At 34.1% G+C, this 25,898-nt stretch overlaps 1 protein-coding gene across 17 annotated transcripts in view; it reads left to right on the top strand.

Annotated features, from left to right (window-relative positions):
• The window catches only part of KCNT2 (potassium sodium-activated channel subfamily T member 2), a 360,665-nt gene that overhangs the window by 220,231 nt on the left and 114,536 nt on the right, over positions 1 to 25,898 (top strand). For all 17 annotated transcript variants that reach the window (XR_003425716.2, XR_008293217.1, XR_008293218.1 and 14 more), the window contains one exon: positions 4,994 to 5,102. Coding sequence is in view for 14 of the 17 variants with exons in the window: in XM_027074938.2 (XP_026930739.1) it covers positions 4,994 to 5,102 (109 nt within the window). In the remaining 3 variants the exon portion in view is untranslated. The remainder of the gene's footprint in view (positions 1 to 4,993; positions 5,103 to 25,898) is intronic.

The following is a 25,898-nucleotide window of genomic DNA, read 5'->3' as shown; positions in this document are numbered from 1 at the left end:
TTTTGTCTATTCATAACCATGTCTCCTTGTGCACTATTCTATTCTCTGTGGCCTTAGAGGAAGTTCAAATTGGAGCAGATTTCTTTCATTCCTTTCCCTGTGTCAGTAATTGTTTTCAAAGTTCTTCTCCAAGAACTCTCTTAAACCTGCCTTATTTACTGGCTTTTGTTGTCCTGTTCATGTCTCCTTTTGGATTATAATGGCAGCTACTTTGGCATCACTTGAAACAATAAGTTTGAGTGAGAAGGCTGCACTTTAATCTGATTCTTGCCACAGGTCTGGCTTTATTGGTTTGGGAGAAATGTTAATGGAAGACGCTGGAAATGTATCATCTGCTATTTAGGGTACAATTCACTTTTTGGTTCTGCAACTGTCCAGATTCTTGGACTCTTGATTTGGCTTTCTGGCTTTAAGCAAACAGTGCCCTACTTAAGAGAGCTTTATTCCTGTTTCTCTCTGCTTGCAAAGTGATCAGTTCTTACCTGAGGTCATCTTTCTATATGTGACTGAAGTCAGCAAAGTGCTACCACCACTCATTAGTGTTCTTATCCTTTCCAAACATGTTTCTAGACATGTTTCCATAGATATGTTGTTTCTGCAGATAGAGTGGAAAATGGATAATAAGGAAAAATAGCACTTCTGTTACAGGCATAATTCTACCTTATACATTTCAGTAGTACTTAAATTTTATGTAACTTTGTCTTACATTTGTAATTATAAAATTATTTGATAAAAACTGTCAGTTTGTGACTTGAAATATCCCAAAAAGGAAATACTAGTAGCTGATAAAACAATTGAGCTGAAAAATGCTCATTCTCCATGTTCACTCTCATTCTTTTCCAAACTGCTTCGTCATAATATTCAATGATACTGGTAGCCATGAAAGTGATTCTCTCAATGCCCTAGACTTGTGTACCTATAATTTCCCTATTATATATGTTCTTGTTCACCATCCTAACTCAGCATCCACATCCGGAAACACACTCTACAGATCATGTTATTACCTGTTAATGTGACGCCACCCCTCCCCCCCCCAATCTCTCTTCTTTGACCGCTGCCACTTATCATTCCAGTTCACATCCTCTAATCGGGAACTCCAGCTAACTCTTCACTACACTGGGAATGACATTCATTGTTTCTACCAAATGTTTACTATTAGTTACAACTGCAGATCCTGCCTTCTGTTCTTAACCTGTATGAATTCCATAGCACACCATTATAATCCATTACTATAATTCATTCTCTGTTCATTGAACTTCTGTACATAAGTTAGACTTGTTTGTCAGAAGTTAACGGTGGTGAATTCTTTTTGACAGAAGACGGTGTTTACTTCTACACATTTGAATGTGGCCAGAGGAAACGAAATAAACGAAAGACAATCTGCAGACTATTCCCACTTTACATTGATCATCCCTGATTTCTTAAACAACTATGCTGTATTTTCTTCTTTCACTTCCATCCTCTTACTGAATCATCATTTCCACCTATTCCACCAAGAAAATAGAAACGTAAGAAGAAAAACAAAATTTTTGTAAACTTCCACCTACACATCTACCTGCCAACCTGTATGTACACTCATATGACCTTCCTTCTTTCCTGTTATTATAGATGACCAATTTTAGCAACAATGAGACAGAGAAGGGTCATAAAAAGATGGTATAGTATGTTAGTAAGATTACCCAAATTCTGGCACTCTATGATGTCATTTTAAAGAATTTGAAATATATCCTATAAGTGTTAGGATTCAAGAATGGTCATTAAACCATTGGCTAATCAAACAACCCTATCCAGTCATTGGTGATAATGGAAATGTTCTGTATTTGCAATGTCTGATACTGTAGGCAGTAGCCATAGATGTTATTGAGCAATTTATTGCTATTGAAATATGGCTAGTAAGATGGAGAAACTGAACTTCTGTTTGTATTTTGTTCTAATTTATTTAAATTTACATACCCATATGTGGCAGTGGCAATTCTCATTGGACAGCACAGTTTTACAAGGGTAATAGGTGGAATGCTGAAGAGTTGGAAGACAAGAAGAGCAATTAAGAAGTTATTGTTGCATTTGTCTAGGTGAAAGATAATCAGTGTTTGAATAATGATTCAGGATCCCTTAGTGTAGTTCTAAAATCCAGAAAATATCAGGGGAAAAAAAAGCATTTCTGTTGTTAGTGAGATCTGACCTGACCTGAAATTATATGGTGGCAATTCCAACACTGAATTTTATTTTTTCCACTAGTATAGATGTTGACACATTTAACTGCAGAAATAATATTTTAAAGCATAGGTTGCTTCCTAGATGTATTACATTAGGTAAGGTAGATGAGGCACATTGCCTTTCTAAAACCTAAAAAATAATAATAAAATAAAATAAAATAAAATAATTCTAAGAGTGGATATCTGGCCCTTAAGAATTATGGATAAGGATTGGAAGCCTGTAGCAAGTCAGGAGAATGGAATGGATAGAGACAGCTTTAGTGATATCAGTAAACCTTGGCTGTCGTATGACATTGGGAAGTGAGGGTCAAAGTAGCAGGAAAGAATGAGTTTCTCAGTTCAGGTTAGGGGACAGTGATTAGTATTTTAAAAATGTCTCAGAAGGAGTCATATATTTGAACTTAAGAGGAGAGGTCTAAAGATATATTCACTTCTGTTTTACAGAGTGGGCTTCAGTTTTCTGTAATTTATGCAAAAGAATATACCTAGTTGAATATTCTATCATATTTCCCTGTGTTGATCAGCCATATTGACTAAATCAATTTCTGTTTTATGAAAAGAATACTGACTTTTTCTTTTTATCTAACAAGAAATCCCATGATAATTATATATTAACTCATTTGTCTAAACAGTGGTTTTCAACCAATGGCATTTCAACCAGTGCCTCCTTTATACAGTAAATATTTTGTGACACTTCCTTTACTACCCTGGAATGAAATTCAGAGTAAATATAAGTATCTATATGAACACATTTAAAATAATAAATATATTAATCATAATTTGAAGGAGAAACAAAGGGGAATAATAATGTATTTCAATACGTAAATGTGCAGGTATGAATACTCAAGAAAGCACAATGGAAAGGAGAGGTACTTGCACCATTAAGTATGTGCCAGCTACTGACATTGCTAATATTAGTAATTAAACATCTTAAATTTGTATAAATGACATACAATGCCAAACAGAATAAAATATATTTTCTCCTAATTTACACAGTATTTGTGTTCCTAGATAATTTAGTATACAGTTTTGCCCCTTGAACAACATGGGTGTTGTTACGCCAACCCCTTACTGCCCTCTCCCCTCCCCCGCCACATGCTTGGCCCTGCCCTGTACAGTCAACTTTTGATTCCTCCAAAACTTTAATAGCCTACCATTGGCCAGAAGCCTTACCAATAACATAAATAGTTGATTAATGCATATTTTGTATGTTATGTGCATTATGTACTATATAATTACAATAAAGTAAGCTAGTGAAAAGAAAATGTTAAGAAAGTCATAGGTAAGAGAAAATACATTTATAGCATTGTACAATATTTACTGAAAAAAATTTGTGTAAGTGGACCTGTGCAATTCAAACCTGTATTGTTCAAGATCTAGGTCTACTGAAACAGTTACAAACATACTCTGTATTTATGTGCAAAGTTATCTCCAGTAATGTGTGCTTTGCTGATGGGCTAATAGACACTGTAAAAGCAGTAAAGAAAAAAGAGAGAGGCAGAAACATTGTTAGCAGATGCTTGATTTTTCTTTTTTTTTTTGATGTTGAGTAAATCCTGAGATGTAACTGTAGCAATTTCTTCCATAAAATGTAAAAGAAAAAGTAAATAAATAAGGAAATGAAGGAAAAAGAAAAAAATAATGGGCTCTTTCATATGTTAACTCATGAAACCAGGAGTAAGTTTATTATTTATCTGTCCAGGGCATTTGCTGCACCATTTCCCAAGTAATTTTTTATGTTTCTTCATCAGTGGTATTGGGTATGTGTTCATTGTATAGATATCTGACTCATCTACAAATTTCAACCTTCTGTTTCTTAATTTAGCTAAAACTATTTTCTAAGAATATTTATTATCTTAGAACTTTACACATTGTCTTTACTTCTAATGCCAGGTCTAATTGTTTACTTGGGAAGGGAAGGTTTTTTCCCCAAAGTAAACAATACCTTGTTCACTTCTCTCAAATATGACTTCTGTGGAAAATTGCATATCTGGCATCTGAGCCTTCCTCGCTCTATGAAAGTAAAGGATGTGGGCTGAGTACCACCCCCCCCCCCCCTTAATGTGGCCTGTACCCTCTCATGTACCACCATATTTGGCACTCTATTGTTTTTATGTAACTGAACTTCAATTGTTATTTTTTATGTTTCCTGATTGGACCCTATCATCTTTTGAGTTTATGACCGTAGGTCTTGAGGTCAAAGTACAATTAAACTTAAATTTATTTTAGCATTAATCTCTATTGCTTGATATTATAGTTGTTTTGATTGTACAAAATCTATTCCTATGTTATGTATATGTTATCTACCATGTCATTTAGTAATTCTGTGTGCTGTGTGACTATGAATTTGATAAATTGATAATGCTTTAAATCAATACTAATACATTTTTACCATAGAATTTTTATCAGAATTAAAGGAAACTTTATACAGTCCCAGATTTATTTTCCAGACTGTACCTCAAATCTATCTGCCTCTCATCTGCTTGTCCAGAAGAGGCATAGGAAAAGTAAGCATTTTGCCAAAGGCTGCCTGTTTCACTAATGACAGAACTGGGGCTAGAATCCCCTTCCCTCTTGATCACTTAACTCATAATCTAGTACTCTCTCTTTTGAAACATTTTTTCCTGGGGAAAATTGCACACGTAAAAGCATCTCTAAGACAAGTGTCTTTGTGTTGAAACTTTTGTAATTTTATTTATTGTTTTATTTGAATATTATTTAAAAATACTACTATCCCAAGGTAAATTATTCTTATTTACCTATTTTATTTCAAACAGATCATGTTGTTTGTGAAGAAGAGTTTAAATACGCCATGTTAGCTTTAAACTGTATTTGCCCAGCAACATCTACACTTATTACACTTCTGGTTCATACCTCTAGAGGGCAGTAAGTATATTTTTTCTTTAAGATAATGCATTTTAAATTATAAAAAAAAATAATATAAGTGTAGTTATGTGATTTAGAGGTACAGTGAGCCAAGATATACAGCTAGATATGTACTAACACTTGTATTTGTGTGAATTATCTTCATATGACAGACAGATGGATAGATACATAGATGGATAGATAGACAAATACAGACCTGTGAAGGGGAAGACCAAGACATAGAAAATTGACAGAGATTTGCTGTTTTTTTTCTAATGAATCTTGAGATAATTTGTTCATTTGTTAAATCTAGGATTAGGGCACTGTTTCTATTTTTGAGATACTTAGGAAATAAAATTTTTAGAAATGAGATGATGAGAATCATTAGTATGAGATCTGAAAGCTATTTTCTCTTCTATTCCTAAGGTAAGTTCTTATTTCAAAGCTATATGTACATAATTGACATCAAAATTAAATTTTTATAACTATTACAGAATAACAAAGTATTTGATAAAACTAACAAATGTAGTATAAAAGAAATCACTTTTTATATGCATTTTGAGGTAGATGATGGAGAGTCATATCATCAGACCAATTTGTTCTATGATAGAGTTTGTATTTGACTCAGATGATCAAGGAAAGTATAATCAGTGAGTACAGTCCCACTCTTATTTGAAGAGACAACGTTGCATTGCATTTCATACCTTTTCCTATTCTTTATTTGGTATTTTAGACAAAATGTTGATTTTATAGGAAAATTTTACTGTGGTGCTTGTGATTGTGATTATTTAAATTTAGTAAGTTAATTGATATTTAAGTGAAGTGCCAAGTCAAATAAATCAAGAAAAAAGGAAAATTCTTTTTTGGGATTTAATACCAGGTGGAGTAAGTTGCTAATTGGAAATAGCAAATGCCCTGCAATATGTCCAGGTAGATTTTACTCTCTTACCTCTAATTATGTCTCTGCTCTACTGAGATAGTAAGATTGTCCAAGGATTAATTTTCTTAAAGTTCGAAATGAAAATATTTCTATTCTGTGCATTTGTAAGCCTTTAATTTGTGCAGTGGAAAAGATGCAACAGGGTCATGAATGAATTGTTTTTCTTTGAAGAAAGTATGCAGCATTTTGATGAAATTAAACACTGAAAACTATTTTAACACCAATGAATGGAACATTCACAGAACTCATCACATGGGCTCATTATTTTGCCATACCCTTTTTGTCATAGAATCATACAACTTTAGAACTGAATATCTAGTCTCACTTTATCGTTGTAGAAAGGATAAAATGTGCCCATCAACACTAACATACATCATTACTCATAGACTGGTTGAATTATGCTGTTCAAGTCACAATAAATAGTATTTATTGGCACATACACTATTGCCCTAGTGAACAAATGCACTTGATATAAGCTAAAAAAGAATTTTAGTGACCCTTAAAATAGGACTTTTCCCAATATACTTTAATGAATTTTGTCTTATTAAAAAAGAATGTTGTTGAAGACCTTGTTACCACATAATTAAGGATTGTCCATGAATAAAATTGACCAGCAGAATTATGTCACAATAAATGCGATAGTCCACCAGCATAATTTTCTTCATAGCAACTTTATTGAGACATAATTCACACGTCATAGAATTCAACTGTCTACAATGTACGATTTAATGTCTTAGTGTATTCACAGAATTGTGCAAACATCACCGCTATCTAACTCCTGAATCTTTTCATCACCCCATAAAGACATGTTCTATCCTTTAATAGTCACTCACATTTTCCCACAACCCTTTCATCCCCACACAATCACTAGTCTACCCTGTCACCATAGGTTTTCCTATTGTGGACATTGCATATTGCATATAAATGGAATCATACAATATGCGCTTTTTTTTTGTTTGTTTTGTTTTGTGTTGTGTTTTTGGACTGGCTTCTTTCACTTGACATAATGTTTTTAAGGTTCATCTGTGTTGTAATATGCATCAGTACTTCATTCCTTTGTACAACTGAATAATATTTCATTATTTGGATATATCATTTATTTTTTATTCATCAGCTGATGGATATTTGGGCTATTTCCAGCATTGTAAATAAAAATGCTTTTAACATGCATGAAAAGATTTTTATGTGGACATATACTTTCACTGCTTTTGTTTATACTGCAGAGTTACATGGTAACTCTGTTTAGGAACTGCCAGAATGTTTTCCCAGGAGACTTTAACATTTTGCATTCCCACCAGCGAGGTAGCAGGGGTCCGTTTTTTTTTTTTTTCACAATCTCAGCAACACTTGTTATGGTCCAATTTTTGATTATAACCATCCTAGTGGATGCAAAATAGTGTCTCACTATGGTTTTGATTTGAATTTCATTCATGGCTAATAACCTTGAACATTATTTCATCTGTTTATTGGACATTTGTATATCTTCTTTGAAGAAAAGCCTACTTAGGACCTTTGCCAATTTTTAAAAATTGGGTTATTTGTCTTTGATTATTGGGTAGTAAGAGCTTTTGTATTTTCTAAATTCAAGTACCTAAATCAGATATATACCATCACTTGAACATGTATAATCATCCAAACAAATCACTCAGTTTAACATATCTAATATATTTTATTAAATGTATTGTTTGACCAAGTATTTGTATTGTCTTTTGTATTATGCATTAACTGAAGATATAGTCAAGATTCACCTATTAACAGAACATGTTTGAAATTTTGCCCTTAAGCATCAGCAGAAATTAGTTCAAATATACTGAATTCATAATAAGAGAACAGACTTGGGAGGTGAATTAAGTAGTATAATGGGGAAAATGTTGAATAGTCTAAGAAATGTTTCATGCAAGGATTATCAAACCCTTAATTGAAAACAAAGCTTACAATTAATGCTCAATTTCTCCACTTTAAAAAGGAGAGATTATGCTACTAAAGCTTCATTTTATAATAAATGGTGATTTTGACTACAAATAGTTGATATTCACAAGCTGTTGTGTGCTATATTAGTTGGTAAGAAGTGAAAAGAGAAATTTATACTTTAGGATCCAACAAGCTGAGAAGTTAATATAATATAAAACATGAAATGGTCTAATTTAAAAATATATCTTTAAATAAAGTGTTATATAGATTATAGTATTGAGAGAAAATAATAAATATGAATTGTGAAACTAATGAGATAAATCAAGAGTTGAGATCAAAGATCAGCTCTTTCATGACACACCTGCCTTAGTTCTGCCTTAGTTCACAGTGATAATGGAGTTCCTAATTCAGCTCTAGAGATAGACTCACCCACTCAAACACCTTTGTCCTCTTCTTAGTTCTCTTTTAGCCAGTGGAAATGGGGACAAAGATGGAAGTCACATATTAAGGATGAATTGCTTACCTCTGGACTTTTATAGAAAAGGAATATTAATTTAAAAAAATTCTATCTTATATTTTGGAGTCTCTACAGCAACTTAGCCAATACCCTGACTAATATAGCTCCCATGGCTATTAGCACTCTTAACGATCTTACATTCTTTCTTCTTGTATATTAATATATTCATTCTAGTTCTAGTTGATGTATAAGTCATAAAGTAACTTGTAGATGACTTCAAATAAGTGGTTTCATTTTATTCATTGAGAGTTTCCTCTGTATTTTGGCACTTCACTCTTTTCCCCCCTCAGTTCATTTGCATTTGAGTGTTCAGTGCAGTTGGCAGTGGTATTCCTTATTCTTGATTAAGTTAACATTTTTATTTGTTCAGCAGTCTTACCAGGAAGATGAATGTAAGTTTATTCTTTGGACAGAAATTACTGTAGGCTGTTGGACAGCGACCATGATGATTTTAAGCAAGGAAACACTGATATCAGGCCAGTTGATAGATATTCATCTGACCCATATTTCATCCTTGTCAAATTGAAATTTTTCTTTTCTTTTCAATTTATTTTCATTCAAATAATATTTCATTATTCTGTTGAAGAGGTTGAGTGTTTGGCCTCAGTGATAATCAATGGGAAAGAAAGAGAGAATCGCTAAGAAAAATACTGCAAAGTTAGAATTTACAGAACTTGGCTACTGAATAGATATGAATGTAGGAAAAGGGAAAGGAAAAGAAAAATCTCTAGATGTGTGTCTAGATGGTAGAGAACTATAAAACATGTGGTTTGATAGAAGAAAAAGGAGTTTAATATGAATATATTTGCCTCCTAAACATATATACACACATATTTACTTACATTTGTATGTTTACTTTTTAAAAATAATTAGGTTATATATCACAAGAACAAAAGATAAATCAAAGGATCTTATCTGAGGGTATATTGAATCATACAAATAACTGTGAAAGCCTAAGTTTTATATGTGAAATACAGTGAAGGTCATTGCATCCTATTAGAGGGGGAGCTAAAATGTGGTGATGCAAACTTGGCCCTATTAAAAAATATTGTTAAGTATATCCATAGTATAGTTGCTAATTATTATTACTTCTTGATAGTTGGCCTTTTACCTGAATTTTAACATATTAACTATCAGTGAGCCAAACCCAAGCATGTTATTATTATAAAATATGTGGATCAGAAACTTCTCTCATTAAAGTGACAACTAAAACTGGACTTTCTGGGAACTGCATATCCTAGTCACAACTAATATTCCCTCTGTTTGGTAGTGTTTATGCCGCAAATGGGGCTCATAAATTCAGGGAGGAAATGTGACAGAGATAAAAGATCCCCGGTTCTGGCAGCTTGAAACAGTTGACTCACTAACTGGGAGAGTTAAGTAACATGGAACCAATTACGTACTCCATTTAATTCTCAATCATTTTCTATGGAAAATTTGAGCTAATAATTTTCTCATCCATTACTTTATTCATTTATTTGACAGTTATTTATTGACTGCTTACTGTGTGACAGAACCATTCCAGGTGTTGTGGTTTCCGCAAGGAAACCAACAGAAAAATTCCAGCTGTCATGAAGCTTTTATTCTACTTGAAGAGACACATAGTAAACAAAAATAAATAAGTTAAATATATAACCTCTCTTGGAAGGCAGTAGTGCAAAGGGAAAAATAAAGCAGAAAAGAACAATGGGAAGTTCAAATATGGAACAGTGTATCCAACTTAAATAATAGAGTCACGGAAGACCTCATCAAGGTGTTGATATTTAATCAGGACCTAAGTAGGTTAAGGTAGTGAACCATGTAGATTATTCTGAGATGTGAGTCTCCACTCTGAAGGAAAGGCAAAGACTCTGAGATACAAACACATCTGATGACTTGGGAAACAGCAGGTAGGCCAGTGTAGCTATAACCAAGGGATGAGAAAGGTAGTAAAGGTAGTAAATGCTGAGATCTGATAGGGAAACAAGGGCCTTCTAGGTCATTATAAGGGTGGAGGCTATCATTCTAAAATGAAAAAAAATCATTGAAAGAGTGTGAGCAAAAGAGTGGTAGGAACTGAATAATAAGAGGAACAAACTCATTGGCTTCTTGGTTGAGCAAAGCAATCAAGAGATTATGGGGATAATCTAAGCCAGAGAAGTTAAACCTTGTTTTGGCAAGGGCACAAGCATGTGATGAGAAGTGTTGAGATTCTAGATGTATTTTGAAGGCATTGTTGTCAGCAGTTTTTGATTAGAGTTGGGGCAGAAGGAGAAGAGTCTAGCGTGAATGCAGAGTTTTGGACTGAGAAGAGTGTAATTGTGATTTACCGCAATTAAGGGGACCGTGGAAGATTAGGATTTTTATTGTAGACATGATCGGTTTAACATACTTGTTAGACTCCCTGAATTGTGTCCAGTATACAGTGTGGAGCTTAGGGACAATTCTACATGGATGATAGAAATTTGGTTGTCATCAGCATACAGACACTTTAAAACCATGAAACTGGATGAAGTCCCTTCACAGGATTATTTTGAGGATTACTTATAGCCATGCCAGACCATAGTAGGTGGGGACTCTTTGGTTCCCTCACGTATTCACCTGGGTCAAGGGAGTCAGATTTTATGTGCGTCAAAACTATTTTTTAATATTTGGTCGGAGACAGTTTGAGGGTGGCAGGAGAGTTGCTTTAAAGACAAAGCTGGACACCTAGAACCATATACGTATTTGTGATGGAGAAGAAAAAGACTCAGGCCATGCACACATGTATTTTATATGTAAATTTGAATATGTTCAAAACTTTGGTTATTTTTTTGAATGAAGAATGACATGAATGAACACTATACATCACAGTCCTTCCAAGCAATAAACAGTGAAGGTATATAATTTACCATGGCCAATCTTTTGAATCACTGTCTTAAGACATGGGGTTCCTTGGTGTAATGGTTAGCTTTCTGGACTCTGAATCACTGTCTTAAGTATTACAGAGATTAGGACTACATATATTTTGAAAAAGATGACTCAAATATGTACAATGTGAGGCATTTTACTCTCAAGCAATATATTATATTATTCAGTCATGGAATAATTTTATAGAAGAAAGCCAAATAGAATTGTAGGAGGTATAAAAGTATTTTTCTTCTAAAAATATATAGGGTTTTAGTGACCTTTTCAAAGTTTGTTTGGAAGAAATGCATTATAAAAATAACTTAAATAAGAAAATTGTTAAACTCAGTAAAATTATTTTAAAAGTTAGAAGAGAAAAAGATTAAAAAAATCAGATACCAGAGAAAATGGTTAAATTATATGACTATAAACAGATAACAGTTGCTGGCAGATTCAGGTAATGATAATACATCATTACAAAGTGTTACAATAATTTTATTTTGATTTACATGGCCACAAAAAAGAAGACTTCAAATACAAATCAATTGGTGTATGATATATATTTTAAGTATTTTGAATAAATGAAAAGATACAAGAATTCCAATGATACATTCCATAAATACATAGTAGAAATAAGGGAGAAGCAAACTTGCTTTTATAGTTTAGTAAAATCAATTTTTAAAAAGTTGCAATTTCATAAATATGTTGCCCGGCAGGGTTATTTCATAAGAAGCCCTTCATTAAGGTACCGGGTGAGTGTGTTCTGTCCATCAATGGGATCTGGAAACTGCATATTTGGGTTATTATTGCAATGCTCTTTGTAAAATGAAAGCTAAACACTATTAAATTTTGTCTGTTTTCAATGTAATTGGTCTCTTTAAAAATAGAACACCTTCATTTGTGGTTATTTCCTTAGCTTGCAAAATTTTATCATACCTCTAACCACATGCAACGTGTTTGTAAAATTATAGAAAAATAGTCTTATTCAGCTTTCTATCATGAGCATTATAATTGTGTTCATTTAAACTTAAGTGAAATTTAGGATTTCTCAAGTAACTATTTCACCAGAGATTGCTTAATAGTTTTGGGAAATCTTCAACCACAGTAGAAACACATTAAGCCAATATGCAGTGAAATTAATTTCTGTGTGTGGCATATAAATAGTGGTTTTGTTATTTCATAGAATTGCCAAATTTGTGTTCCAAGGCACAATTAATAATGCTTTTGGATGGATGTTAGTAATTTTCCTGAAAAATAAAATTACGTGCTCAAATAAGATTGGGAAATGCTGGATTGCATATTAAAATTTTAATGGCTTTAAAAAATCTTTTTATTTTAGCTAAATTTAGACTTACAGAAAATTGCAAAAATAGTCCAGAGTTCCTACATACCCTTCCCATATTAACTTCCCTTAATGTTTACATCTTACATTATCATAGTGCAGTTTTCCAAATGACCAATTAACATTGGTACGATACAAGTGACTAAATTATTGGCCTTATTTGAATTTCACCAGTTTTACCATTAATATCCCTTTTCTGTTCCAGGATCTTTTCCAAGATCCTGCATTGCATTTAGTTGTTATTTCTCTTAAGCCTCCTCCAATCGGTGGCAGTTCCTGTGGATAAGATTGGAATCAGTATAAACTCATGACATTTAATACACATTTATGCAAAGATAGATTCAGAAATATAGATGTGTATCTCTATGGGTCTGTGGACACATACACATATAATTCCTAGCTCTGTTTACTTAGAGAGCCTCGAAGCAATGACAGCTCAGTAGCACTTAGCACACTTTAATGCTCACATCTCAGTTACTAAACATAATTCTTTAATAAAAACAACGAGGGCTCCTTGGGGAATCAAGGATTGGTTGAATCCAGGATGAGGGCAGAGAAAGTGTAAAAGGAGTCTGGAAAGTCTTTTGGTGCCAGAAATTAAGGAGTTGCTCAGAAGAGTGTGAGGGGTCATCAAAATGACACAAGAAGTAACCTGAAGGAGTTCCTAATAAGCCAAGATGGGACAATTTGAGAAACAAAATAAATAATGATAACATTAGATTTTGACCCATAAAATCAAGTAAATACACTGATGTAAATAAGCAGTGGGATAAATAAATAAGTGGGAAAGAAGGAATAGCTCTTTCTTACTTAAGAATTCCAACTAATAAATGTAGAAGAGAGAAATAGGAAGTCATCATGTAGGCAAACAGTTGTTGTAGACAAAATCATCTAAAGGGTGCTCATATTAGTGGGTGATAATTTGAAGACAGCCAGGATCACTGTGTGGTTTCAACGTGCCTGTCCATGATATTTGATAACTATGAAAGGAAAAGTACAATTTTATAGTGAAATAACCTTCTAGACACTGCCTTAATCAAGAGATCAAGGTAAACATTACCTTGATCACCCACAAAAAGAGATGTCAACTTCATGTAATCCCTATGATGCACTAAGAAGTACATGACAGAAAAAAAGAAGTACATGACATAATTTCTTTGGTATTCCTGCCAGCATGTTCTGATTATGAGAAAAACATAAGACATACCAGTATTGAGAACATCCTACCACATAATTGACCAGGACTCTTCCAAATGTCAAGGTGGTGAAAGACAAGGGGAGCCCGAGGAACTGAATATTTCTTTTTAAACATTTTTGTCAGCTTTATTTGAGAGTGATTTAAATACTTTAGATAGTATTTTGACTGGAGGAATTCTCCAAGCAAAATCTTTAAGAAAAAAGTATATGTGGAGACAACAAAGAGCAGGGTCAATGGCAGGTAGGGCAATATTTTGTATATATCTTTTTTTGTTGTTGTTTTTAGGTAAGCTCTACACCACAATGTGGGACTTGAACTCACAACCCTGAGATCAAGAGTCTTACGCTTTACCGACTGACCCAGCCAGGTGCCCCTATTTTGTTGTATCTTTGAACCTAAGCAGAACTATAGGGACCTGGGCTAGAGATTGCAGAAGGCTTCATTGTTTCTCTGACCTCAGATGAAAATTAGCCATGAGACTTCCTTTGTCTATGACACTCCAACATCCAGGAAGTCCTTATTTTCAATACTATGTTGAGCAAATAGGCAAATCGAATGTCTTTTACCATCTCCAGAAAAAGGACCAAGACAAGGGAGGGAAGCACAGACAGAGGTAGAGATTAAGGTTGGAGAGTTTTTCACCTTTTAATACTGAGCTAGTCACAGAGGGCCCAGGGAATCAGTTGCCATGAGAGAGGAGGAGAAAGTTTCTTAAAAGTAAGATTATAGTTACCACCTTGACTGAAAGAAAGGAAAATGAAAAAAAAAATGTGAGGGTGAGTGGCGGGACAAGCTCAAGAGTTACCTTTAGTTCTGTTGGAAGTTTCGCATTCCAAAACTGTGACAGAAGATTACGTTTCGCAATCTGGCAGATCTAATCCAGTCACCCTCTTCCCGTAAGAAGCTAAAAGTAGAGTGTTTACAAGGATGACGGGCACTTGGTTTTCCTTTAGAGCAAAACATAATTGTTTTCTCCAGTTCTAATGTTTGATTGCTCTATTTCAAGTCATTGTCACTTGAAGTATAAATCTTGAAATTTATTTGATAGAACTTTCTTAAATCCGAGGCTCTATTTCCGTTAACATGTTGATTGTATACTTTTCACTGCTTTCAATCAGAACTGAGAATATTAACAGGCTCTTTTTCTCTCCCACCAAACCTCAAGTCTCCTTTCCATCCTTAATACCTCACACCATTAGGAACCTAGTAACTTACTGCTACTCAGACTTCCAGACAAGAAACGAAGGTCATAGAAAGGGCTTTTACATATTTCCTTCCCCTGTCCTTTGCTTTTCCACTACGGAGCATGAATTTCACTGCATCAGGAAACTACTTTTTCTTCTAAAACTCTTCCACCTCACATTACCCTGCTCTAAAGTGCTTCAGTTTTCCTGGCCATTGTATTAGTTTGCTAGGACTGCCATAACAAAGAAACTGGGTGGCTTACATTTTTTTTCTTTTTCTTTCTTTCTTTCTTTTTTTATTTGATAGAGAGGGAGAGAGAGAGAGAGAGCCCAAATAGAGGAGAGTGGGCCAGAGGAGATTGAGAGAGAATCCCAAGCAGGCTCTCTGCTCAGTGTTGAGGAAAGTGGGTGGCTTAAATAATAGAAATTCAATTTCGCAGTCCTGGAGGTTGGAAGTCCAAAATCAAGAAAGTGGCCAGTTCGTTTTCTCCTGGGGCTTCTCTCCAGGCTTGCAGATGGCTATCTTCTCATTGTGTCCTTACGTGGTTTTGCCTATGTGAGCATGTATCTTTCAAGTCTCTTTGTGTGGCTAGATCTCTCTAATGAAGACACCAGATTGGACTAGGGCTCACACTAAGAGCCCCATTTCAACTTAATTACTTCCTTAAAGGCTGTGTCACATTCTGAAGAATTAAGGGTTAGGACTTTAACATACGATTTTGTAGGGGGATAAAATTCATCCATAACAGCTTTGGAGTTGGGAGATACCATGGGTTTTATTGGAACACATCTGTAGATTGTTATTATTTCCACTAGACAAACAGTTCTGCTGGTTCTGTGGAAACCATTTTTTCATCATGGAAATTGAGGAAGATGGCATTGTCTGTGTTTCTCTAATAGTCATTTTTCCATTTCTCCCATGAAAAATGTTTTTTAGAAAGGACTTCAAGATTAGAGGTCTGAATGGAAGTAATCACAAGAGAGATGCTGCTTATTTTTCTTTCATGTAAGTTAGTTAACGTGTACTGAAAATCTCCACAGAAATACATTTTATTCAGTGTGTTTAAAATCTACTTGATTACCTGAGAAATGTTTTTCTAAGCATACCTATTAAAAGATCAATTGGAACAGTATTTTATTAGACATATTTTGAGCAATCTGGATGTTGCTCTAGTCTGGCAGTCCGCTGCTTGGAAAGCCTTTAGCAGCTCATCATTCATTATCAAATTAGATTCAAATATGTCCATTTAATTTAAGGCCCTCTATACTCTAGTCCTAATTTATTTTTATATCCTTATCTCCCATGATTCTCTTATATATATCATGTTCCCCAAATAGCATGATCCTAAATATACTTTGTGGTTTCCACCTTCTACATCTTTTTAAAAATGTTGATACTGTTGCATTGAATTCATTTCTTCTGGCTTTTCTGGAGGATTTTGCTAAATCAAAAATTCTATTTCCTCATGAATATTTTTAAACTTCCCAATTTAATGTGATTTTTCATTTTTATGAACTTGCATAGAATTTTAATATACCCTGCCCGAGTATGTATTATGTTTTTTTATGTATCTATTTTTTCCTGCTTAGTAGGCTATAATTTCATCAAGGTAGAGAACATGTTGTGCTCATTCTTATGCCTTCTAAGATGTTTTTTACAGCATGGATGCTCAATAAATATTAGTTAAATAAATGAAGTAAAGGATTCACTAAGATGATTCATTGAACCCCTTGCTTCAAACTAGTTTATGATCCACATGCCTTTGTCTGCTCTCCCTCATGAGACTCCGTTGAAATGATGACAGAGAAAGAAAAAATGATAAGCTTTCATTAATGAAAAATAAGTGAAAGGTGTAAGAAATTTCAATGAATTTCTGAGAGATGGAAAAAGGAATATTTTCTGATGAACTATTCCCCACCTTCCAGAAGGATTAGAGGCTGATGCACCAGGACAAAATGGCAGCTCCCAGTGAGGCTCTAGGGTACATGATCTCTAGAAAAAGAAAGCAAATCTTCATTGAATTCCTGTGTACTATACAAGTTACCCTTTTCCATCTATCATAGTACCATTCCCTTGTAGTTAAGTTTAGTCAGACATTTATCACTGGGAAAAATCAGATTTTTTTCTGAAGAAATTAGAAGAAAATGTCTGAATTATATGCTAGTAGACAGTTTGGAGTTGTGGTTCAATCTTCTATAATCAGGCATTTAGTGGCCCCAGACTAAATACTGTGATCCCTTCCTGTTCACCATAAAGTGTAACCTGCCACTTAACAAAACATTTACAGACAAAGGAATCCGTTTAATATCCCTATGCCTCATACTTAGAAGTTTGAAATGTGGCTCCTGCAATTTGTTGACTATCAGCATGCAGTATGAAATTACGGAAATAAATCCAGCCAGATGGAAACAGCTATCTCTATTCTCACTGGAATTGTTTTGGATCCATAGGGAAAGAGGAAAATTTGGTCTTACACTCACCAGTTAAAAAAAAAAGTCAAAATTCAAAAAGAATCAAATCTATTTTTTGAAACAAAGTCTCCATAAACAAGAAAATATTTTAAATATATTTTTAATAAATAGAGAAGTATACATAATAGTTTAGAAGAATATTGAAGGTTATAAAAGGATGATGATGACTGTTTAAAGGAATAAGATGCTGAGGAAATTTTTTTTGTTTGTAGAATTTTTATTTTTCAGAATCTTTAACTTAAATGTCTGTTGAGATTTCTGGAGGATTGGATTTTCTTTGTAATAATAAGAAAAAAACCCATAACAAATAAGGACAGATCTAGAATAGTTTAAAATAATTACAATTATTATTCTCAGGAAGATTTAAGAAGACAACAGTTATGGTGTACAAATAGAAAGTAAAAAAGACCTTTTGAAATTGACAGAGTGCTGAAATTAAAATTTAATAAAATTCAGTAAACTCCTACAACTCAACAGCAAAATAAATCTGATTAGGGTATGAGCGGAGGATCTGAATAGATATTTTTCAAAGAAGACATAGATGGCCAACAGGTACATCAAAAGGTGCTTAACACCGCTAATCATCAAGGAAATACAAATAAAAACCATAACAAGATTACCACCTCATGCTTAGGCTATTATCAAAAAGACAAAAAATAACAAGTATTGGCTAGGGTGTGGAGAAAAGGGAATTCTTGTATACCGAAGGTGCTAACGTACAATGGTGCAGCCACTATGAAAAACAATATGGAAATTCCTAAAAGCAAATGAAAGATAGAACTACTGTATGATCCAGCAATTCCACTTCTGGGTATTTATTCAAAGGAAATGAAAAGACTAACTTGAAAAGGTATCTTGCATTCCCATGCTCATTGCAGCATTATTTGTAATTGCTGGGGTATGGAAATGGCATAAGTGCCTATTGAATAAATGAACGGATAAGTAAGTTGTGCTATGCATGTGTGCGCGTGTGCACACAGAGTAGAATACTATTTAGCCATAAGAAAGAATGAAATCTTGCCATTTGTGACAATGATGGACCTGAGGGCACTACACTAAGTGGAATAATTCAGATAGAGGAAGACGAATATCAAAGAATCTCACTTATATATGGAATTAAAAAAACAAAACAAAACAAAAAAAACCCCCAGAAAGCCAGCCTCATAGATACAGAGAATAGATTGGTGGTTGTCATGGTGCGGGCAATGGAGTTGGCAAAATGGGTGAAAAGGGTTAAAAGATGCAAACTTAGTTATAAAATAAGTAAATCATGGGGATTTTATATACAGCATGGTGACTATAGTTAATAATACTGGATTTCATATTTGAAAGTTGGTAAAAGTAGATCTTAAAAGTCCTCATCACAAGAAAAAAATTCATAACTATGTATGATGATGGATACTGGACTTTTTGTGGTGATCACTGTGCAATATATACACATATAAAATCATTATGGTATATACCTAAATTTAGAATAATGTTATATGCCAATTATACCAAAATAAAAATTTTTCAAAAAAAAAAGTTTTGAAAGAAATATCATAGAAAGTTTGAGGATTGCAGATAAAAGGACAGAGATAGAATGCATAAGAAAAAGGATTTGCAGTGCAGGTCAATCCAAGAGAAATAATACCTGATTTAGTGGAAGTTCCAGAGAGCATGGAGAAAATGGAATGTAAGAAATTATGACAGAATAAGGGAGATTCAGATCTTTAAATTGACAAGAGTCTCTTGCTGTAAATTATAATGAATGAAAAAGAACTATACCTAGATGCATACATAGCATTGCCAAATTACAGAGCAATAATGGTGAAGAAAAACTTCTTAAAACTTCTACAAATGGGGGGAAATCTTAGTATTGACTAGTGTTCTTAACTTTATACAAGAGTATCTACTTAACAAGTTTAATTGTAAAGAGATTTATGGAGGAATATGGATAACACTGAGCAAGAAAGTTGACCTCTATCTTGGCTAAACTGACACACACAATTTCCCCTGCTACTCCACACAACTAACCAGGTAAAAATCCTAGAACCATACTACCTCTGCAACAAAACGGATGCCACTTGCCCGTCCGTTTCCTCATTTAGCTCTCTACCAAAGTAAATCCTGCATTTGTGTCTGATTGATGGGACCCAGGTCACATGTCTGCATCATAGCTAAAACCAAAAATTCCTAAAAGTTATGGTCAAGATAAGAAAAGTCAGACACTGGGTCTCAGAAAAAGACTACACTAGATTAAAAGCTACATCACAATGTGATGTGGCAAAGGAGGTATCTGTTTTCTCTCCCAGCTGAAAAACAAAACAAATGGAAACAAACCAAAACAAAACAACAACAAAAAAATGACAATCATAAACTCTGAGAAAAAAAAGGAACTAAAATAAAGCCAATTAAAGTGTGCCATAATACTGAATAACATGTAGGTTGGTAAGGAAAGAGTAATTTTTAAAATAGTCACTATTGAATAACTTAGGGTACTATGGTGAAGCTTTCATAATTATAGAATTCCCTTTAGCTCTTAAGTGAACTGTGTTGTAATAATCATAATAATGTGATCACAGCACAGTTTCTCTTCTTTTCCAGCTTTATTGAGGTATAATTGACAAAATCATTGTGTAAGTTTAAGGTGTACAACATGTCCTCTCTCTTTTTTAATTTAATGTATATTTTTGAGAGAGAGAACTAGTGGGAGAGAGGCAGAGAGGGAGAGAGGGAGACAGGGAATCTGAAGCAGGTTCCACACTATCAGCGCAAAATTCAAACCCACGATCCATGAGATCATTGACCTGAGTGGAAGTCGGATGCTCAACCAGCTGAGCCACTGAGATGCCTTTCTGTTTTTAATCTTAAGCCATTGACTTTTTGCAGCTAGTGAACAAAGTATAAATATTTGTAATTTCAACAATGTAGAAAAAAATTGTACAGCGAATAACGGTTTAGAATAAAAGTAGGGAGAAGATGTGGAAGGGAAGAGGGTCATTAATATCCTCAGGTTACATAATGGAAATCAAGACTGGATATAGTTAGTGTAACAGAGTTAAAGTGTGTTATTTAAAGTTAAAATGTAACTAGTGGATCTGAAGTTTCAAACCTAATCACCAATGAACCAACTTATGTTAGCAGATAGGTTTTATTTGGCCACCAGCCTGATGTAAATTTTTTTTTTTTTTTTTGAATTTGCCTTTTCAGCAGGCATGTAACAGCCAACCCACCCAAGCCTGCACACTCCCCATTGTGTCACATCTGGCCTGATTTAAGCATTTACTTTACTAACCTGCTCTGTGGACACTAGAGTTGCAGAATAACTCTGGAAGAGGAATCCCAAAGAGGAATTAAAAATGGTAGTATCGTTATCTGAACAGCACCTGTGGGGACTCTCTTGTGAGATCATTCTTTTGTCTCATACCTCAGAGAAGGCAGTCAATAGACAGTGCCTAATACTGATTATAGTGATAAAGCTTCAGAGCATTATCATTAAGAAATACCTTAAAACTCTGCATTAAGCTGAAGATTTGGAAGCTTTTTCTTTTTCTTTTTTTTTTTTTTTGGTTAAAATTTGAGGTTTGGATGAAATAACATGCTAAAAATAGCACTGAGTTAAAATATTGTTATGTTTTGGCCATTAATTCATTGTATAAATAATAAATGCATGCATCCATACAGTATAAGGCACTGTGTTAGAAGTTTGGGAAACGCTAAGCACAAGTACATTCTTGTTTAAAAAAATTTTTTTTAATGTTTATTTATTTTTGAGAAAGAGAGAGAGAGGCAGAATGTGGGCAGGGGAAGGGCAGAGCGAGGGAGACAGAATCTGAAGCAGGCTTCATGCTCTGAGCTGTCAGCACAGAGCCCAACACAGGGCTCAAACTCAGACTGTGAGATCATGACCTGAGCCAAAGTCAGACACCCAACCGACTGAGCCACCCAGGTGCCCTGAGAACAAGTACATTCTGATGAGAAAAGACTAATATTCAATACAGGGTAGGACACAATGTAAACATGGCTTATATATGGATTTGGGACATATTATAAACTTCCCCTAGATTTATTTTATTAATGAAATATCTTCTCTCTGTGGTAAGATTACCTTTGCATACCTTGAGAATAAATCAAATGACAACATGGGAAAACAGTGAACAAATCTCCTAGTTACAAATAATTTTAAAAGGGCAAAAAAAAAAAAAGATACTCAAATGGCAAAATGTAGATAATAACAGCAGGAGCTTCTGAAACTCCTATATCCCCAAATATTAGTGTTTATGGTATATAACTTCCCTGGGAAATTCACAATGGTGTTCTAAACTAAAGGGATAGATAGAGTAGCACTATGTATGTGTACAAGGGCACAAAGTACTTTATTAGAAGCTGAGTGTATGGTTTTCAGTAAACAAGCAGGCTGTGTTCTGAGAAAGAAAGGGGTAAGTGCACTTCAGGTATGCATTTGTATTCATTCTGATGGAGAACAGTTTAAAATCAGTGGGCTATGACTTCATAGTAGCATGAAAGAGCTGAGAATGACGTTCATTATGACAGAAGAATTTACCTTTTCACCTGACAGTTTGAAAAGTAGATGAAAAATCTTTACAGAATTTTAGGATTTTTGTGTGTGTGATAATTAGGCAGCTTTCTGAATTAAGTGAGCATTTCAGAAAATCACATTGGAGTAAGGGCAATGGCTTTTGGCCCACCTTCAAGTATAGTGGGCCCTTTAGAGTTAATGTTTAAGCTGTATTTCATTTTTTCTTGAAGTAGATCCCTTTCAAAAGAGTGTTCATTGTTTAAGGTCACTATTAACAATGTTTGAAAGCTGGTGCATCTGGGTGGCTCAGTCCACTAAGCATCCAACTCTTGGTTTTGGCTTAGGTCATCATCTCATGGTTCATGAGTTTGAGCCCTGCATCAGGCTCTGTGCTGACAGTGCATAGCCTGCTTGGTATTCTTGCTCTCTCCCTCTCTCTCTGCCCCTCCCCTACTCTCTTTCTCTCTATCAAAATAAATAAATAAACTTAAAAAATTTTTTAAAAATATTTGAAAGCTATATGGCATTTTTCTATTCTCCCCATCCCAACAATTTTTCTTTTCCCAAGAATGGCAAACAGCTTTCCAGTTCCATCTAGTGGTAGAAAGTTGATTAGCATCCACTGACTTGATTGAATCTTAGGACTCAGATTTCTATTTTGGTGTCTGATGACATAAAAAGCTGGGGAAGTTCAGTTGTTCAAGAGTAGGAATGCATAAGCCTCTTCCTGGTAGACCGAGACATCTTAATCTTGTGTTTTATTACTTTTTCTATATTTTCTTTTTAGATAAGATAACCATATTTGTATGTCAGTTCTGTCTGCAGATTAACAAGAATAAATGTGCATCAAAGTTGTGTGTTAGCTGTTTCTTTTGTATCCTCCCTGTTTTGGAAGCTTCTGTATATTCTAATATACACTTTCCACCTATAAATTACAATTATGTTTCTAGTGACACAGGCTACAGTTTGTCAAAATCATTTCTTTGGCCTACAGTCTTCACTGTAGATTCCTGAGGTTGATAGTAAAGGCAAGATTGTAGTACAATTTAAATAACTTGATTTTTAAATAATGTAACAGTTTGGGACCATTATGAGTTAATGCAATTCATGTGTGTTTGCAGAAAAGCACCCTGTAAAGAATATAAATAACTATGTGTAAGCAAGCAGACATTAAATTGGGGAAACACAACAGTATAAGATTAAATAAAATGTATTAATTTTAATTAGATTTAAACCTTTGGGTTTTAAATCTACTTTCAATCAATACAATGAGGTAACAAATATCTTCTTGAAAATGGAGCATCAATAAGGAAATTTTATTTTATTTAACATTTCAACTCTAAATCTAAATGACATCCTTTTCCTAAGGCAAAAATTTCCACCTAAGTTATATGTGAAGCCTTTTATTACATAGTGAAGAATGGATTTATATCAAAGATACCTTGTGACAAGGTGCTTTTTATTCCTACTGATGTGAAGGTAATTTAGTTTGATTAAAAAAATAGGTATATAAAAACAACTAATTTGGCAATCTGTGTGGATTTCTACTAATGATTACATTTTATAACCTTGAAGGCAGTGCTTCATAATATCATGCTTACTCTTCTTGACTTTACCTATAGTTTTGTGGTGTGCTTATATGCATACAGAAAATATGAAAATAAAATCAAATTTTATTTTAAAAGTTATTAGTATGAGTTTTTTTAAAAAAATACCATCCATTTTTATAAGAAAATAGGAATTTGTCAGTAGAATAAGGTTTTATGATGTTTTTGTTTTTAATGCCAACTCTGTTATTGAGCAGAGCAGTTCAGCACATTCCTGAACTAGAAAGAGATTATGTACTATAATACAATTTCAACCTCTTCTATCTGGCACAGGAAATTCCAGTTAAATCCTTGTTTCTCCCTTTGGGAAAATTTGAGGTGGGGAAACTTGCAGAGACAAAATTATGTAAAATTCTTTTACTGCATTCAGAAGCCTGCATTAAATACATTTCTGCAAAGAGCAGACTCAAGTACTTACTAAGTCCTCCTCACACTTGGTTGACCGTGTTAAAGCTCAGGAGATTGGTATGTGAGTTAATTTGCTTTCTGGCAATAAATACCCATTTGCCTTGAAGGTATAATCATAGATTAATGAGGAATGTGCAACTTGCATCTAAAAGAAAAATAAAATCAGTTGTCAGAATTGATTTATGTATCATCCAGAAGTTAACTGGAACAAATTTTCCCAGATATTTCTAACTTAGGAAAACTAAACAGAATTGAGCAAATATACTATTTTTACACCAATACTTACTATATTGGGAGGGACTTTCATGCCCCCCAATTGGTGAAAGAGGAGATTAGAGAGGGGGATGGATAGAGGAGTACAGTGCTCTTGCACCTACCCCAGCCATGTGAGGAGAAGTACAAAAGAATTATGCATTACTCATGGAGAATAGGGCTGTCTGCAGGAAGTGGGAACTAGCATCTCATCCTTTAGTTGGACATTTGCTTATATTGTTTCCTGTGATTAATTGAACATGAGGAAAAAAGAATTAGAGAAAAATGGCAGAGCTAGAAGACAGCCTTCAATCCCATGCGTGGGTTTTCCACAGCATGACTGATAGCTTAAAAAGATCTGAGCCATATTTCTGGTACCCCATCTGAGTGTGTTGGTCACAAGGTGAGGAAACTCAAGCAGTTAGATTGTAGGATGTACCACTGGTAAATAAGATGAGGGAGAGTGGAAGAGACTTTCTTATCAGTGATCATATACCAAAGTACAGCCCTCATTCCCCATAAAGGGATATTCACATGTGCCTACAAGACCCTTTATAGCGATTACTAATTAGAATTACTTTGAAGAGCAGCAACATCCTGTGGAGAATCAGCCTGAACTGGTAAGATTGAAATTTCAAATGGGGTGAGACTGAGCTTTTTAATAACTGAACATGATTTGAAAGAAATGGGACCTGCCCAAGATATTATTATAAGACAGGAATAGGGGATTTGACAGGACGTGCTTAGAAGGCTACAAGGTCTTGAAGACTTTGACAAAGGGTTAGTTTATTCACTTGACTAGGCGTTTTTTCCCCCTTTCTCCTAAGGAATTGTCTATCACCTTTCCTTCCACTTCTCTTTAAAAAAAAAAACAAAAAATTACTCACTTAGACATTTGTTTAGAGTTTAGAATGCATAGGAGAGCAGACACAAGCTTTGTTTCCTTCTAAGCTGCCTCATCTAAGTTTTTTCAAGGCTCTCCTGACTCTAGTTTTGGGTGCATGCATTTTACAGCATATCTCTTTATGCAGGGGAAATAGATATCTCAAAGAGGTTCTTTCAAATATGAAGCATATACTGTTACTCTGTACTCCATTTATTGTCTTAATAGAATATTTCATTTTCATATTCCTATCAGTTTTCTTTTTCTACTATACTTTTATAAACAGCTGGAGATGGCAATGATTTTGAAAATAAAGGTGGACATAAACTGGTTTAGGAAGCATTGATTACCAGTAAGTTTTCAGTAAAAATGTTAGAACATCCTAAAAAGGGTATGGAGTAAACTAGACTGTACTGTTTTACAGGTTGCAATATACTTTGAGCTTGACAGGAAGTAAATGCACAAACCAATTATTTTCCCTAAAAGTTCATTTGCTTAGTGTAAACACATCTTAAATCTTCATTAAATGGCTTTTTATAACTTTCACTAAGCTTTCCATTCTGTGTTTTTTCTCCCTAATATCTTTTGTGTTTTTACTGCTGCTGAGGTTAAATTTATTTCATGTCCATTAGCGATTGAGGAACTCCATGATTATTTTTTCTAATTCTAATGGCAGATTCATCATAGGGAAAGTAATTGGTTAGACCTAAAAAATG

Source organism: Acinonyx jubatus, chromosome E4 (assembly GCF_027475565.1).
Source record: "Acinonyx jubatus isolate Ajub_Pintada_27869175 chromosome E4, VMU_Ajub_asm_v1.0, whole genome shotgun sequence".
Taxonomy (NCBI): domain Eukaryota; kingdom Metazoa; phylum Chordata; class Mammalia; order Carnivora; family Felidae; genus Acinonyx; species Acinonyx jubatus.
The sequence above is the reverse complement of the archived record's forward strand: the minus strand, read 5'-3'. Positions and strand labels throughout refer to the sequence as shown.